Genomic DNA, 18,160 nt, shown 5'->3' on the forward strand with positions numbered 1-18,160 from the left:
TTAGAATGAGGAACTTATAACTACAGAAAAAGGCACATCGTTTAGATGCTTTCAAAAGGAAACTGGATGAGTACATGAGAGAAAAAGGAATAGAAAGATCAGCTTGAAATCCCCATCTGAGATGAGGCAGATGGAATTGGATGAGACACGTGGGGAGTATAAACACCAGTACTGACTAGTTGGCCTGAGGGTTTCTCTGCTGTCTAATTCTATTCTTTGGAACTTGATGAATTGTTATTCAAATCTAATACTACAGATTCTTTACTTGTGTGTATGAAGGATTTTAAGTTTTGTAGATTAAGGGCTGAAAGTCTGCATTTTATTTTCCATGTGAGGAAAGAACTTTGTGTGAGCCATTTATATTTACAGTTGCACTTGCTAACTGAAAAATTACAAAATCCTCAACATCATTTCAAATATACTTGATTGCCATTTTGATGACGAAAGTGTGCAAGGCATTTAAGCCTGTTTTCCACATTCTTAAAATATAATGGAGTGATTTTACATAATTGAAAAGCATTTTGTTTAATTTACCAAAATAATGTCACATAAATAAATAAATAAATATTCATAGCTATGTATTGTGTTGCCAGGATTTTACAGGCTTTATCCAATGCTGCCAAAGCAAAATATCTCTATAATTCCTGTTTTTAAAATTTAGTTCCAGCATGTTCCACTTTACCTGGAGTGGGCCCCAATGGATGTGTTCTGTAGCCCAATCCCAGAAATGAAGAACCCTGAAGAGAAACCGAGTAATACAGGTAACTTTTAAAAAATATTTTCACTGGATGTTGGCATCGCTGGCTAGGCCAGCATTTATTTCCCAACCCTGATTTCCCTTCAGAAGTTGGTGGTGAGCTGCCGCCTTGAACTGATGCAGTCCATATGCTGCAGATACACCCAGAATGCTGATAGGAAGGGGGTTCTGGGATTTTGGAAGGTGCCGTCAAAGAGGTCTTGGTCAGTGGCTGCAATGCATCTTGTAGATGGTACATGCTGCTGCTACTGTGTCGGTGGTGGTGGGAGTGAATTTTGAAGGTGGTGGATGGGGTGCCACTCAAGCGGGCTGCTTTGTTCTGAATGGTGTGAGCTTTTTGAGCGTTGTTGGAACTGCACTCATCTAGGCAAGTGGAGAGTATTCCATCACATTCCGACCTGTGCCTTGTAGGTGATGGACAGGCTTTGGGGAGTCAGGTGGTGAGCTACTGTCTGCAGATTTCCCAGCATCTGGCCTATTCTTATGGCCACAATATTTATATGACTGGTCCAGTTCAGTTTCTAGTCAATGGTAACCCTCAGGATGTTGAGAGTTGGGGGTTCAGCCATGATAATACTATTGAATGTCGAGGGAGCTAGTTGGATTCTCTCTTGTTGGAGATGGTCATTGCCTGGAACTTGTCTGGCACAAATATTACTGGCCACATGTCTGCCCAGGCCTGAGTGTTGTCCATGCTGTATATGGACACGGATGATTCAGTATCAGTGGAGCCGTGAATGGTGCTGAACATCGTGCAATCATCAGCGAACATTCCCTCTTCTGATCTTATGATGGAGGGAAGGTCATTAATGAAGCAGCTGAAGACGGTTAGGTCTAAGACTCTACCCTGAGGAACATCTGCAGTGATGTCCTGAGACTGAGATGATTGACCTGTAACAGCCACACCCATTTTCTTTGTGCCAGGTATGACTCCAACCAATGAGGAGTTTTCCCCCGATTCCTTTTGACTCCAATTTTGCGAGTGTTTCTTGATGCCACACTTGGTCAAATGCTGCCTTGATGTTAAGGTCAGTCACTCTCGCCTCACCTCTTGAGTTCAGCTCTTTTGTTCATGTTTGAACCATGGCTGTAATGAGTTCAGGAGCTGAGTGGCGCTGATGGAACCCAAACTGAGCAGCAGTGAGCAGGCTATTGCTGAGTAAGTGCCGTTTGATAGCATTGTCCACGACCTCTTCCATGACTGCTGATGATTGAGAGTAGACTGATGAGTCGGTAATTGGATGAGTTGAATTTGTCCTGCATTTTGTGGACTGGACATACTTGGGCAATTTTCCATATTGCCGGGTAGATGCCAGTGTTGTAGCTGTACTGGAAAAGCTTGGCTAGGAGAGTGGCAAGTTCTGGAGAACAAGTCCTCAGTACTATTGCCGGAATCTTGTCAGGACCTAAAGGCTTTGCAGTGCCTTCAGCCATTTGTCGACATCACATGCATTGAGTGGAATTGGATGAAGACTGGCACCTGTGATGCTGGGGACTCAGTACTTCTGGCTGAAGATGGTTGCAATTGCTTCAGCCTTGTCTTTTGCACTGATGTGCTGGGCTCAAATATCATTGAGGATGGGGATATTTGTGGAGCAACCTCCTCCAGTTTGTTGTTTAATTGTCCACCACCATTCATGATTGGATGTGGCAGGACTGCAGAGCTTAGATCTGATCCGTTGGTTATAAAATCACTTAGCTCTGTCTATCGCATGCTGCTTCCACTCTTTGACAAGCAAGTAGTCCTGTGTTATAGCTTCACCAGGTTGACAGCTCATTTTTAGGTATGCCTGATGCTGCTCCTGGCACACCCTCCTCCACTCTTCTTTGAACTAGGATTGATCCCCTGCTTGACGGTAATGGTAGAGTAGGGGATATACCAGACCATGAGGTTACAGACTGTGGTTGCATACAATTATGCTGCTGCTAATGGCCCGCAGCACCTCATGGATGCCCAGTTCTGAGTTGCTAGATCTGTTTGAAATCTATCTCATTTCGCACGGCGGTAGTGCCACACAACACGATGGAGTGTATCCTCAATGTGAAGATGGGTCTTTCTCTCCACAAGGACACTGGTCACTCCTACCAGTATTCTTGTGGACGGATGCATCTTCGACAGGTAGATTGGTGAGTACGAGGTCAAGTACATGTGCAAATGTGTATAAAATTAATCAACTGGTAAAAGTTCAAAGTAGAAGAGAAGTACTCCGTCCCTGCGCTCACTCTCTCTCCCGCCTGCTCTTCCCGCCCCCGCTTTCTCTCTCTTTCTCCGCCCCGCTTTCACTACCACTGGTGCTGGTGAGCACTTCCAGTGAGCCCCCTGAAGGCAGACAGCTGCCTCAGGGAGCTGCAGACCTCCACAGAATAAACAAAAGTGCTGCAAAATATGTCCGTGCAGCACAACCAAGCACCTGAAAGCATACCTGATTTTAAAAAAAACTGCCCTCATATATCTCTTTTGATTTTCTTTCCCCACAGAGATTTCATCCCGCCCTGGATTGAGGTTTGAGCAAAAATGCAAAGGCCACCTGGCCAACTGGCCCATCCGCCAACCGTAAACTTGGATAGGCCATGAAAAATCACTTTCAATTGCCTCCTTAATAGGCTTAATTGCCTGCTTAATTGTCAGCAGGCATGCTCTTGACTGCCGCGCGTGCCCACCGAGCGAGATATTGCGTGAGTGCGCAATGACGTCAGGATGCTCGTCCGATGTCATTTCGTGGTGGGACGGGTCAGGCGTGTGCCTACCTGTAGGACATAAAATTCTGGCCTCGATTTTGTAGTCCCAACTAACCTGTTCATTCCTCTTTTACTCCCGGGCTTGTTTGCTCACTTTTTGTGAATCAATGACTTGAAGAGCAGATCAACACCCAATGCAATTACAACCTAGGTTTCAGAATTTTTTTTGTTTACTTTTAATGGGTGGTTCTCAATGACCATCATTTCCAAAATCTTAAAATTGAAACCAGGTGACTGCAGAATGTTGCATTTGAAATATTGCTTTTTCTCCTTTTGTGTACATAGAGGGTGATCCATGCTCCCTTTGAAGAGCTTGTCTGTAGCAATGTACACATGGTGAATTCTCTAGTGCATTGTAGTTGACTTCATCTGTGAAAATTAACGTTTTTATCCAGGATGTGCAGCCCAGAACACCATGGGATCTATGGTAGTTGTATGTGTGAAATATGTAATTTATCCTGCATAGGTGATATCACTCTTCCAAAATTAATTCAATGGGAGTCACTGGTAATTTAAAAGAAAGCAATCAGCTATGAAGTCCTTGTAGTGAGCATACCATTGTAACCATGACAATAACTTGCCCATAACTGACTCAAAGCATTTTCAAAGTGCTTCAACAGTCCAGAAATTCTTCAGTTAATCCACAACACATTTGTACAATATCATAAAATCAAAGTAGAACCAAGTTAGCCTTAAACACTTTGCACACTCACATATGCATATCAGGAACAAAACAAGTCAATCTTCAGCCAACAAAAATGCCACTCAGTGCATGCTTTTATTCTGGGGGTGAGGGGGCTTTGAGTTCCTTTTTCTAACCTTGCATACTCAACTCAGACTTACTTGCTTCCACACCATCATGGATATCTGATTCTGCAGGTAAACATTTCCCATGTAAGGCTTTTGGAGACAAAGAAGATGGTGAGGCTAACTTTGATATTCTCCTACCCATGGGAACCCTGCAACCTCTGGCACCTACAGGCTGCGCTCCTCCAATTCTGGCTTCTGGTGCATTCCTAATGTTCATCACTCTATTGTTGGCTGTCTTGCTTCCACCTGCCTAGGCCTTATGCTTTGGCATTCCTTCCCTAAATCTCTCTGACTCATGACCTCTCTCTCCATCTTTTAGACTCTTCTTCGAAACCAACCGCTTTGGCCAAGCTTTTGGTCACCTGCCCTTTTACCTCTCCCTGTGTGGCTCCATGTTAAATGTCCTGATTAAATCTCCTGTGAAATGCCTTGAAACATTTTAGAACATTGCAGGTGCTATTTAAATGCAAGTTATTGCTGAGCTTTAGTTCTCTGTAGATTGGGAAGATGTCAGTAGATTCTGCTGATCCTTCTCTGGATCCAGTACACAGTGGGTAGAATTTCCCCCACATCGGAGGGGGTTATGCGGGGGCGGGTGTGGATCTGATTGGCGCCCCCGATCGGGTCTGCGCCGCTGTTTTACGTGGACGGACCAATTAAGGCCTGCCCAACGTGACGTGCGCCCGGAAGCTCCCTGTGCGGGTGAAGGGGAGGGGGGAGGGGGGGTTCCCTGAGTCGGGAATACACGCGAAAGAGCACAGAAATTAGTTTTAAGTTTAAACAGTGTAATGAAGTGTTCGAAAAAATTTTATGACATGCCCCCTCATGTGAAACTGTCATGTGAGCTGAGACATGTGCATTAATTTTAATAAAAAATTTTCTGAAAACTTTAAATCATTCATGAAACCTCATCCCGCCCGTGGATGAGGTTCCATGAAAAATGCGAAGGCTGCCTGGGCTCTTTGCCTGCCCGCCAACCTTAAGGTTGGATGGGCAGCTTTCTCAATTGGCTTAATTAGTTCATTAATGGCTTTAACAGGCCTTTGACAGTTCGACGGGCATGCAGCTGACTCGGCTGTGCGCCCGCCGAACTGAAAAAAATCTAAATGACACGCATTGACGTTGAGACGCATGCCCCACGTCACCTCGTGTCATTTTACGCCTCGGCGAGCAGGCCTCGCTACCGCTCGCCGAGCCGAAGATTCAGCCCTGCGTTATTTCATTGCATGCAAATAAGTTTAGTCTTGATGTACCTACAAAAACATATTTGTAAAATAAAATTGTATTATGTAGGATGTTGTTCAATATCTTGTTTAATTCAATCATAAAGGAGAGCAGTATAACTTGTTCCCTGACTTGTGAATAAATTATACAGCCTGCTTCACTAATAGAATAAATTTATAAAGTATAATATCATTCTTGGCACTGAGTCATAGAGGTCTGCAGCACAGAAAAAGGCCCTACGGCCCATCGGGTCTGCGCCAGTCAAACAAGTACCTTACAGAATATAATCCCATTTTCCAGCACTAGGCCCATAGCCTTGTATGCCATGGCGTAGCAAGTGCACATCCAAATACTACTTAAATATTATGAGGGTTTCTGTCTACCACCCTTTCAGGCAGTGAGTTCCAGATTCCCACCACCCTCTGGGTGAAAATTTTTTTCCTCATATCCCCTCTAAACCTCCTGCCCCTTACCTTAAATCTATGCCCCTTGGTTATTGATCCCTCCACCAAGGGGAAAAGTTCCTTTCTGTCTACCCTATCTATGCCCCTCATAATTTTATACATCTCAATCATGTCCCCCTTCCAACTCCCCTGCCCCAGGGAAAATAACCCCAGTCTACGCAATCTCTCCTCAACTAAAACTCTCCAGCACAGGCAACATCTCCTCTGCAGTCTCTCTAGTGTAATCACATCCTTCCTATAATGTGGATTCCAGAACTGCAAGCAATATTCTAGCTGTGACCTAACCATTTTATACAGTTCCAGCATAACCTCCCTGCTCTTAAATTCTATGCCTCGGCTAATAAAGACAAGTACCCCATATGCCTTCTTAACCACCTTATCTACCTGTCCTGCTACCTTAAGGAACCAGTGGACATGCACACCAAGGTCCCTCTGACCCTCGGTACTTCCCAGGGTCCAACCATTCATCATGTATTCCTTTGCCTTGATTGTCCTGCCCGACGTCAGCGAGCAGGCCTCGCCCCCGCTCGCTGAGCCTAAGATTCAGCCCTGTACTTCATTGTATGCAAATAAGTTTAGTCTTGATGTACCTACAAAAACACATTTGTAAAAAAAAAATTGTATTCTGTAGGATGTTATTCAATATCTTGTTTAATTCAATCATAAAGGAGAGCAGCACAACTTGCTCCCGACTTGCGAATAAATTATACAGCCTGCTTCACTAATAGAATAAATTTATAAAGTATACTGATGGCATATCCTGTTTATCACACTAGATTAATTTTCCAATTTTTGAATATTTTAATTGGCATTTAGCAGAGCTATAAGCCATTTGAGTAATATTTCTAAGGAATTTATATAAAATGCTAACTGGGATTATGTAAACATTTTAAATGGTTGCCCACTAAATAAGACGTGAGATGTTATATCAGTTGGGCAAATGGGGATTAATTAAGGAAAGTCAGCATGGATTTGTTAAGGGCAAACCGTGTTCAACTAACTTGATTTGAGGAGGCAGATGAGGGTAATACAATTGACATGGTGTACTTGGACTTCCGAAAGGCATTTGACAAAGTGTCACTAACAGGCTTGTGAACAAAGTTGGCTCCCATGAATTGAAAGGGACAATAGGAGCATGGATGCAAAATTGGCTGAGTGACAGGAACAGAGAGTGGTGGTGAACGATTGTTTTTCGGTCCAGAGAAAGCTTTATGGTAGGTTACACCAGGGCACGTAGGCTGCTTTGTCCTGGTTGGTGTCTGTCTCTGGAGTGTTGTTGGAGCAGGCAAGTGGAGAATATTCCATCGCATTCCTGACTAGTGGGTGGTGGAAAGGTGGAGTCAGGAGACTGGCCACAGAATACCCATCCTCTGACCTGCTCTTGCAGCCATAGTCTTTATGTGGCTGGTCTTTTTAAGTTAAAAATTGGGCATTTGTGAATACCTTTTGTTAATTTTTTGTAACAAAGCATTTGCCATGAAATGACTCTCTATGTCACAGCCAGCAAAGTAGAAATAATATAAACCATATTTTTTGTTGGTTGACTGTATATTTCAGTGTCATGTCCTGAATCTAAACAATGCTGGGGGAGAAAAACAATATTAATTCCCCAAGGTACAAAATAATTTAGGTTAAATGGTTAGCCCTGGGTTTGAGTGATTTCACTCTACATTTTTATCATAAACATTTTATTTTATTTTCTTGAATATTTCCATCAAGTTGAGCAATAATCCAGGTGTGTTATGGGGTTCCCTTCCAAGCTCCTCTCACCATGAGTTTTGCAAAGGTACTCTGAGTACTCCTTTTCAATTTCTTTGCTTTCCCTTACCATTTCCACTTTTTCTTTTGCTTTTCCTTTCCATTTTCAATTTTCTGCTCTTCCCTATAACCATCATCTCCATTGCAGCCTTATTCTCCTATATCTCATAATCCTCTAATGTTATCCCTTTTGAGCCTTTCTTTTTTTTGCCATGGTTCTATTTGTCTTCCTTCAGTAATCCTGTAAAATCAGAACATGGGCTTTGACTGCGTTTGGTCCTCACAGCATAGAATTCTAGTATATGCCATGTTGGTTGTAAGTAAATCTAAGGTAGAATTGGCGGGCCCAGGATTGGCCGGGAAAAGGGCTGGCGCCTGCGGTTGGCCCCCGTTTAAGGCCCGCCCAGCGTGAAACGCGGCTCCTCATTGGTTGGAAAGGGCCGAGTGGGGGCAGGGTCCGACAGCGACTCGGCTGCTGGGTTAAAAACGGCGCAGGCAGCCCCTGGAAGGCTGCCACAGAAGAACGCCTTTCTGTTAGTAAACTCAAGTGATGGAATTGACTGCGACTGGAGACCCCAGGCGGGAGAGCAGACCGAGTGGGCATTTGGCCCCCCCACCTTCCCCCAGTTTTCAAATGAGTGCCTTGCTGTCCTCCTGGAGGAGGTGACTGTCAGGAGGGCCACCCTTGCCCCCAGAGATGGGAGGAGGAGGCCACCGCACCTCACAAAATGGGCATGGGAAGCGGTGCTGGTTAGCAGCCATGACGTGGTGCAACGCGTATGAGCGCAGTGCCGGAAGAGGTGCAATGACCTGCTGTGCTCAGGAAGTGGGTGAGTACCGTGTTGGCATTGGTCACTGTGCAGGAGTGTTAAGGTATGGCCATCGTGTTCCCCCTCCCCCCCCCACCCCCCCCAACCCCGAGGACCTCGGGGCTGCTAGAGTCTGAGTGCCAACTGTCATTGGCGCCGGAGCTGGCCAAGTGGGTGAGTCCTGGCTACTTGGACTGAGCCTTGGTGCCATTGTCTTTCAACGATCAATGGGGACTCCAGGTCCGAGACTCCCATCAATGAAGAGACTGCACTAGAATGGTTGCACAATCCAAAACCCTCACCTCTGTGCACTGCGCTCTACGACCTAGCACTTGGAAATGTAAGTTAAGGGCACCATGAGCACAAGTGGGACAGTTCACGGGTGATTTTCTGTTCATTTCTGTTTGTTTTATGTGCCTGCTGGTGTGGACATCAACACCAATAATGGTAATGTCATTATGCATTCAATCTGACAATAACATTAAATTTGCTTTGGATTTGATGGCCTGGTGCATGCTTTACCCTTTTTCTTTCTGGTGCAGGGTACACCAGTGTGTAATGCTGGATGTGAGTGGCCTGATATTTTATTGCACAGGCGTTGATTGGACTTTGGGTGCAAATAAAAGTGTCATTTCTGACACCTGGGATGCGGAAGCCCTGGCATGAGCTGGAAGCATATCTTTGGTAACCTAGCTGAAGGAGCATTGGATCAAGGCGTCCCTGCCTCCCAGATGGTGACCGAGGTTTGCCTCCATGCCCTCAGCATTCTCCTCCCTCTGCTCCTCTTCTGACTCATTATAGGATTCTTCATCTGTGGCCTGTGCAGCTACGATAAGATCCTCTTCCTCCAGTGGGTCCCCTCCCTTGCCAGTGCCAGAGTGTGGAGAGCGCAGCATTCAATCATTATTAGTGATACCCACTCTGTGGGGCATTGTAGTGCACCCCCGATTGGTCCAGGAATCGGAAGCGCATCTTGACCTATGGTCCTCTACCACAGCCCTTATGGAGGCATGACTCCTATTGTAACGCAGCTCTGCCCCTGTTCTTGGGTGGCAGAGAGACGTCATAAGCCCTTATCACCCAGCAACCACCCATCCATCGGGCTGGAGCACTATAAAGCCTCGGCACCTGGGAGTGTCTCAGGATGTAAGCGTCATGGGAACTGCCAGGGTACCTTGCACAGATTTGCAGAATGTGCATCCTCTGAACGTTCATGGAGTGGAATCACTTCCTGTTGTCGAAGGCACCCGGCTGACCCACTGGCGCCTTGATGGCCACGTGTGCAGTCGATGGCACCCTGGACGTGGGGGAACCCAGCAGTCATTGCAAAGCCTCTGGCTCGCTCAGCCTGGCTGGCTTTGTCCGTATGGTAAAGAATAAAGGTCAGTACCCGCCTGAACAGAGCTTCTGTCATGAACTTGATGTAACTGTGGACAGCTGATTGGGAGACTCCACGCAGGTCTCCCACTGAGCCCTGGAAAGAGCCGGAGGCATAGAATTTGAGGGCCACTGTGACCATCAGAGCAACTGGCATGTGGTGTCCACCCATACCGTCAGAGCTGAATCTCAGGCTCAATCATCTGCCAAATGGAGGTCACAGTCTCCCTTGAGAGGCAGAGCCTCCTTTGGCATCGCACCTCAGACTTTTGAGGTAGCTGCATCACCGCCTGTAAACCCTGGCAGCAGGATAGTGGTGTCTTCTATGGCCCCTTCAGCCTTGGACTACCTGTTGGCCCTGCGCCCCTTGTGCCTGCGCCTCTCCTCCCGCAGGTCCCTCCCCTGGAAGATGCATTGAGATACCTGGCCTCCTCTCCCTCCTGCCCCTCTCTTCCTCCTCAGAGGAGGTGCCACCAGTGGAGACCACAATCCCCATTGCCAGGGTAACGGAAGGCTCTCTGATATCAGAAAGGGTCCACACGGTCTGAATCCTCCGGGGGCCTTAGAGACACTAATAAGCCCTGAAATGAAGCCTGGAAATGCTAACAATGAAGCCCCGAACAGAGTTGAGGCTGGAAAGTATCAATAAGCAACCAGCAGCAAACTATCTCCAAAACTCCACACTACTCACACTGGCAATGATGCTGACCCTTTTTATCCCTCCCTTGGATGAGGTTTAGCAAATTATCAGCTGTCCACCTGCCCGTTTTGCTCGTGCGACATGTGCAGAATGGCACGCACAATGTAATATGCAGCTTAATTGCCTTTTTAATTTCTTTAGCGGGCCTGGTAATTGATGGCGCGCGCGGCTCCAATTCCCACGTGTGAGTGTGCAATGCCATCGGGACACTCACCCGTTGTTGTCATGCACTATTTTATGATCGAGCGGGTTAGGCGCTCACCTGCTCACTCTGAAAAATTCTGTCCCTAAAAACAAAGATTTAAGTACCTTACTGGTTTTAGTTGTTAGTCGGAGAAGCATGGCTACCCTTTGGAAATGTTGGCAGAAGTTTGCCACTGTGATGCCTTTGAATGTGAAGCAGAGGGAAAGTTGGGAAATGATCTTGATTGTTGACTGTAATTTGAACCCTTCAAGCATCCTGCATCCTACTTCCTGCATTAAATAAATCCAAATTCTAACTTATCCCTTTTGAAAAATAAATGTTGCCCATACATGGACTGGTAATGTGTGTGCTCCACTCCCAACAATAGGTTATATCTTTTATTCTGAGCGAGCATTGTGAAGGAACAATTGTTGTGTGCTGTCATAGCTTTTTGTGATCCCTTTTCATTACACTTAGCATCAGAAGTTGGAGCAGATATTGTGATACAACATTTGCGTGAAGAATAATTTTACTCCTCAAATGATTATAATGCTACATTTTGTACTAATTGCTCTGGAGGCTTTGTTGTATGGTTCATGGAAAAATACATATCTCAATGTTTGTAATAGAATATTTATGGCTATGTCCATAATCATGTCTATAGTAGCTTTCAAACACTTTTTTCTGTTATAATCCAACTTTAATTTAGCTTTGTGGTGGTTTTCATCTAAAACAATGGCTTTCACTCCAATCTTTGAAAACGTGCAAAATTGAAGTCTCTTTTAAAGTATGTCCTTGCTTAAACATATTCTGTAACTTATTATTGAACCTAAAGCATCCAAAGATTACTTGAGTTAGGATCATCTGAGAAAATAATAAGGGAACAAAACAAAGCCTCTGTTGTCCAACACGACACAATGCTTACTGTGTAAGCAGTACATATGACTGCATTGTATTAGTGACAGGCTAATACCTGTCCCAGTGCTCTCCTCTTTCTTTCTTCAAGGACATGACTCATTTTGAACTTTCATGGTTTTTTCATACATATATAAGGCTGCACAGTGGCCTTTGGGGGAGGTGAGCCTTGAGCTTTGAGAATGAAAGCAGCAATGCCAATCTGGCTACTAGTCACCAGGGAGCTATTATCTTACTGTGCCGAGACCCAGGCCCTGTGATAATGAACTTCAGGGGAATGCTTAGCGAAGGCTGCAGTTCACTGATAATAGCTTTTGTTGTGCAGGGTGTGCTTTGCATGCAGAAAGCCTCAGAATTTTGTAGCTCAAGAATAATGTAACTGCTTTTTGCTTTGCGTGACTGCATTTTATCGTGTGAGCCACAGATGGAGGTGCATTTAAATCTTTTTGCTGATGGATTAACTGTCAATGATTTATTAATTTCCCCTGAGTTGACAGAACCCTTACTTACTAAATTTAAACAAATGAAATATTTTAAATTTTCTTTTGGATGAAACAAATAGAAGAAATTAAAAACACCTGAGCATTAAAGTAAACCTTTGTCTGTAGATTTTTAATGGCATTACATGTTAGCTGAAAAAGCAATTCATTTTGATGGATATTACAAGCATTTGACTAGGGGGATTACGACCACTGAATATTTTTCTATTGTATATAAATCTTTGTAAATTCCAAGAAAGTGAAGATTTTAATTTTCATTAAACATTATTGTGCTGTCAAGTGTCTTGACAAGGTCATGCAATAATATAAGGTATCAACCTATGTGTGGTTTTATAATTCTATTGACACCTCATAAGGAATTGATTCAGTCAGGTTCATCAACCCCTACACCACTTGTATTTAAAATATGCCATATAAAATATATTTTTATTTATGACCCTTAAAGTTGGCCTATATTTGTTTTTGCATTCATTAATAGGAAGCGTTCCTTTTTTGATTAATGCAAACTTGGGTTATTTTGACCATGAGATTTAGAAGCAATTGAAGTGTGTTTAATCATAATTCCTATGTTATTTATTGCGACAGTTTCTTCATTAATGCATTTATGTTTCCCTATATTACCAAGTGGTGCAACCATACCAAGTGGTGCTACCATGCCCATGTTCTCATCTTGCTGCTAGCTGTAAGATATAAAGACTGACTTTGAAGTATGTTGTACATAGTTTTCATTGTTAGAAGTTCTCTCAAAAGCCTCACTTTGAGGTAATCAATTTCAGCCAGGGGTGGTAGTGAGACTACCTGTGTGTCCTCAAGTTGGAGAGGGAAAATATTAGTTTAGAATTCCTGTTAATAATCATTGTTTCTTGCATATCATGCGAGTTCCTAGCAGTTTTGGCTGTAACTCTTCGCATCCCTTTCTCTAGCCCCAAATAAATGGTCTGCTGACAATCTCCATACTTGCATGTGAGTTTTGGCTACTTGAGGCACAGTCTGCAAGGTTATTGATGCTAATTGATTTTCTCAAGTGAAAGTAGTCACTAAGAATGAGTACAGAAAAATGATTCAAGAAAATGAAAATCTCACACAAGTAACCATAAGGTTCAAATGGAGCATAAACTCTGGCATGGACTGATTAGGCAAAATGGCTTGTCTCTGTGCCATATATTCTATGTAAGTTCAATATATCTTTTAAATCTTGAATCAGACAATAGAATCCTGTTAAGTGTAATTACTCCAGAGGTTTAGTCAATGACTGAAAACAATACTTGTTTTTGTAATGAAAGTTGCAAACATTGAAATTGGTGTTAAAAGTGCATGTTGATGCTGCTCTGATTTTGAAAGAAGCACTCTTGTATCAGCGCAGTCATCAGTGGAGATCTGTATAATTATGGAATTGAAGGAGAGCTGTTTGTAATGGAGTTTTGTTTTGGTTTTGGGGGAGGGGATAAGATCCAATATGGAAAAAAAATCCGAAGAGGAATTTAGGGAAAGCAATATGATGAAATTATCCTTAAAAGATCATCTGTCTTTCCATGTTAATACTAATCAGACTTGAATCTGTATTGGATTAGTACCGATGATAGTTATAGAGTTTTCATTTTAATGATTTGTATAGAATCAAAAGAAACAAGTATTAATAATTATATGGTGCGAGAGGAAAATTGAGAGAAATAGAACAACTTGAGAGAAGGATGGCAGAAATAGAATTAAAGTTATAATAAAAGAAAGAGAGATCTAATTTCTCTTCTCCAACCCAAAATAATTACAATACCTTGATATTAAGGAAAATACATAATTATTATGACTTTTGCCTTAACAAACTGAAACTAATTAACTGAGGGTAGGAATTTAAACTGTTGCATATATGTAAGTAGATATTATAATGTGATGCTTTATGGGGAATAGTTACAAGTAAAATTGCTGTAGTAGACTGCATTCCTGTTTCTCTCTACTCTGTCTTTTAGCATGGATTTACAGTACCAGTGCAGCATTGTTGTGAAGCAGAAACCACTTCACACTGATGTTAAACTTGTATAATTGCACCCTGCATATCCATTTAAATTTGAATCTGTTCTTAATCGCTCAGTGTATTGTAGACATAGTACTAAATACCTACTGTCTCCTAGAAAGACCTAGGCTAGTGGTTAGAGATGATAAATGGGGAGGTGAGAATGAACACTGGCTCATGTATCCTCTGTCTGTAACACTGGGAAAGATGCAGATTAAACTGCCTCTTAGAATGTGTTCTGTGCTCTGCAAATCTGCTGCCTTTTGTAGACTGATACATGATAATTTTGAATTTGATGATCCTGTCCTCTAATTTAGGAATACTGAAGTTGAGTCATAGTTTTATAAAAACTATTAGAATCTTGATAGTTCTATGCCACAGTATTGGTTTGTTTGCTCTCAATCTCATTTCCCTTTCACTATGTCACATCCTCCCCTATCAAGCCCTATAGGCATATTTGCTTTTTAATGGTTGTAATATATATAAACTAAAGATGATGATCCCTAAATTATTGGCCAACTCAGCATTTCTGGGGCTTAGAATTGAGACAGCATGCTCTAATGGATATCAAATTAGGTGCAAGCATTTTCCACCTCAGATAGACTGCTCAAACATGTTTTTGGCTTACTTATGATCAATGTGCTAAAGTTCTAAGCACCTTTTGGTTTTCTTTCATGGGATGTGGGTGTCGCTGGCAAGGCCAGCATTTATTGCTCATCCTTAATTGCCCATGCTTAATTACCCTTGAGAAGGTGGCAGTGAACCACCTTCTTGAACTGTTGCAGTTCACCTGGTGAGGTACACCCACAGTGCTGCTGAGAATGGAGTTTCAAGATTTTGTCCCTGTGACAGTGAAGTAGCAGAGATTTTAATTCCAAGTCAGGGTGGTGTGTGGCTTGATGGTGGTGATCCTAAGCATCTGCTGGCCTTGCCCTTCTGGGTGGTAGAGGTTGCGGATTTGAAAGGTACCGTTGAAGGAGCCTTGGTGAGTTACTGCAGTGCATATTGTAGATAGCACACACTTCTGCCACTGTGCACTGATGACGTAGGGAATGAATGTTTAAGTTAGTGGATGGGGTGCTGATCAAGCATCCTGCTTTGTCCTGGATGTGTCGAGCTTCTTGAGTGTTTTTGGAACCGCACTCATCCAGGCAAGTGAAGAGTATTCCATCGCATTCTTTGTGCCTTGTAGATGGTGGACAAGCTTTGGGGAGTCAGGAGGTGAGTTACTCGCCTCAGAATTCCCAGCTTCTGACCTGCTCTTCTAGCCACAGTATTTATATGGCTGGTCTAGTTCAATTTCTGGTCAGTGGTAACCACCTGTATGCTTATAGTGCCATTGAATGTCAAAGCGAGGTGGTTATGTTCTCTCTCTTGTTGGGGATGGTAATTGCATGGCACTTGTGTGTTTAGAATGTTATCAGCTCAAACCTAAATGTTGTCCAGGTCCTGCTGTACATGGACACAGACTGCTTCAGTATCTGAGGACTTGTGAGTGGTACTGAGTATTGTGCAATTATCGGCGAATATCCCCACTTTTGACCTTATGATGGAAGGAAGGTCATTGATGAAGCAGCTGAAGATGATTGAGTCTAGGACACTTCCTTAAGGAACTCTTGCAGCAGTGTCCTGAGACTGAGATGATTGACCACCAACAGCCACAGCCATCTTCCTTTGTGCTAGGTATGACTCTAACCAGTAGAGAGTTTCCCCTCTGAAAACCATTGATTTCAATTTTGCCACGGCTCCTTGATGCCACACTGAGTCAAGTGCAGCCTTGACATCAAGGGCAGCCACCTCACCTGCTTTAAATAAATTGAAATGAAGGCCAGCAATAAGGTTGCACCAAAGTTACACTGTTGCTACTTTTAGAACGTAACTTTAATTTTGTATGGCATGCTGCCACATTAGTCAAGATGAAGTTGAAGAGTTTGAAGAATGCCAAAACTTTGTCAATGGATTACTGGAGCTGGGAAAGAACTTTTGCAGTTTTTTATTTTTCCATTTTCATACACAGTGCTGAACTTGCCACTGACTGACTGTCGGACTGAGAAATCCTGAAATATTTTTCCCTCAACTTACAGTGAGAAGTGCTATGGATCAAATGAGTTTTCCATTATAATGCAGGATGAGAAGGAACAGGAGAGGATGGAGAAGAGTGAGCTAGCAGATGAGGTGATTGAGCCCTTCTAGATATTATCTATCTCCACATGCAACAAGATGGATCACAGGCTTTATACAGATGTTAATGAGGCACTGACTTAGAAGAATGTGCTGCACAAAAGAGTTAAATGGGGAGATATGCTAATTATGCTATGAAGATTTGTGGCTGCACTCCTCTGCACGTGCAGCTCTATCTGTGGTAGTGAAGTTATGATCTCAGTCAGCTTTTATGTTAATGGATTATTTCAGGTAAATTTGGCGGACTAGCCAGGGTGCTGCCTGAGAGTGTATTCACCACATTTACAGGGATTTCATCCGTTTTGGCAGCACAATAAGGCAGCAGGAAAATAGAACCATTGAGTTTTATACTGTTGCTGGCTTTGTCAAGGTGCAGGGTACAATATGTAACACCAATCAGCTTTGTGAGTTCCTTCTGAACTTCCTGAACAGAGCAGCCTACCCTCAAACCCAGAACATGAATAGCAGCCAGCAAAGAGTCACAGAATCTCACAGTGCAGAAGAGGCCCTTCGGCCCATCGAGTCTGCACCGACACGTGAGAAACACCTGACCTACCTACCTAATCCCATTTACCAGCACTTGGCCCATAGCCTTGAGTGTTATGATGTGCCAAGTGCTCATCCAGGTACTTTTTAAAGATTGTGAGGCAACCCGCCTCCACCACTCCCAGGCAGCACATTCCAAACCGTAACCACCCTCTGGATAAAAAGTTTTTCCTCACATCCCCCCTAAACCTCCTGCCTCTCACCTTGAACTTGTGTCCCCTCGTGACTGACCCTTCAACTAAGGGGAACAGCTGCTCCCTATCCACCCTGTTCATGCCCCTCATAATCTTGTACACCTTGATCATGTCGCCCCTCAGTCTTCTCTGCTCTAACGAAAACAACCCAAGTCTATCCAACCTCTCTTCATAACTTAAATGTTTCATCCCAGGCAACATCCTGGTGAATCTCCTCTGCACCCCCTCCAGTGCAATCACATCCTTCCTATAATGTGGCGACCAGAACTGCACACAGTACTCCAGCTGTGGCCTCACCAAGGTTCTATACAACTCCAACATGACCTCCCTACTTTTGTAATCTATGCTTCGATTGATAAAGGCAAGTGTCCCATATGCCTTTTTCACCACCCCACTAACATGCCCCTCCGCCTTCAGTGATTTTGTTCCTCAGAACTTCCTAGTGTCATGCCGTTCATTGAATACTTACTTGTCAAATTACTCCTTCCAAAGTGTATCGCCTCACACTTTCAGTCCTGATCAATCCAGAATTTTCAGGAAGATTCCATGATGCGTTTGCCCATGGGAATTCTGTCCTTCCACAGTTCCAAATTGTTTCCTGTATGGTAGTAGCCTGCACAACTTTGCAATCCAAAAAAGACCTGGATGAGAATACTCCTGGTGAGATGGCTATAGTTTCTTTGGAGAAACACTCCTCCATGTTTTTCTATCAGGATGATCGTCGCTCTAACATGACTGACTGACTTCTACTCATGACACAACTTACCAAGGAGCTCTTTTCATCTATTTATCACAGTAACATCTGTATGCTTCCTCAGGTCCCCTCGTGACTGACCCTTCAACTAAGGGGAACAGCTGCTCCCTATCCACCCTGCTCATGCCCCTCATAATCTTGTACACCTTGATCAGGTCGCCATGGCTTGTTTGACAAAATACTGTGATCTTGTTAATATCGGGGTGCCCTTTTCATCCCCTGCCTCTCTAGGGCATTGTA

The 18,160-nt window shown here is 43.6% G+C and overlaps 1 protein-coding gene across 6 annotated transcripts in view; it reads left to right on the forward strand.

Moving 5' to 3' along the window:
• Positions 1–18,160, forward strand: part of rbm19 (RNA binding motif protein 19) — a 285,521-nt gene that overhangs the window by 49,584 nt on the left and 217,777 nt on the right. For all 6 annotated transcript variants that reach the window (XM_078554054.1, XM_078554055.1, XM_078554051.1 and 3 more), the window contains one exon: positions 662–761. In XM_078554054.1, the coding sequence (XP_078410180.1) occupies positions 662–761 (100 nt within the window). The remainder of the gene's footprint in view (positions 1–661; positions 762–18,160) is intronic.

The sequence above is a fragment of the Cetorhinus maximus genome, chromosome 12 (assembly GCF_964194155.1).
Source record: "Cetorhinus maximus chromosome 12, sCetMax3.hap1.1, whole genome shotgun sequence".
Classification (NCBI taxonomy): domain Eukaryota; kingdom Metazoa; phylum Chordata; class Chondrichthyes; order Lamniformes; family Cetorhinidae; genus Cetorhinus; species Cetorhinus maximus.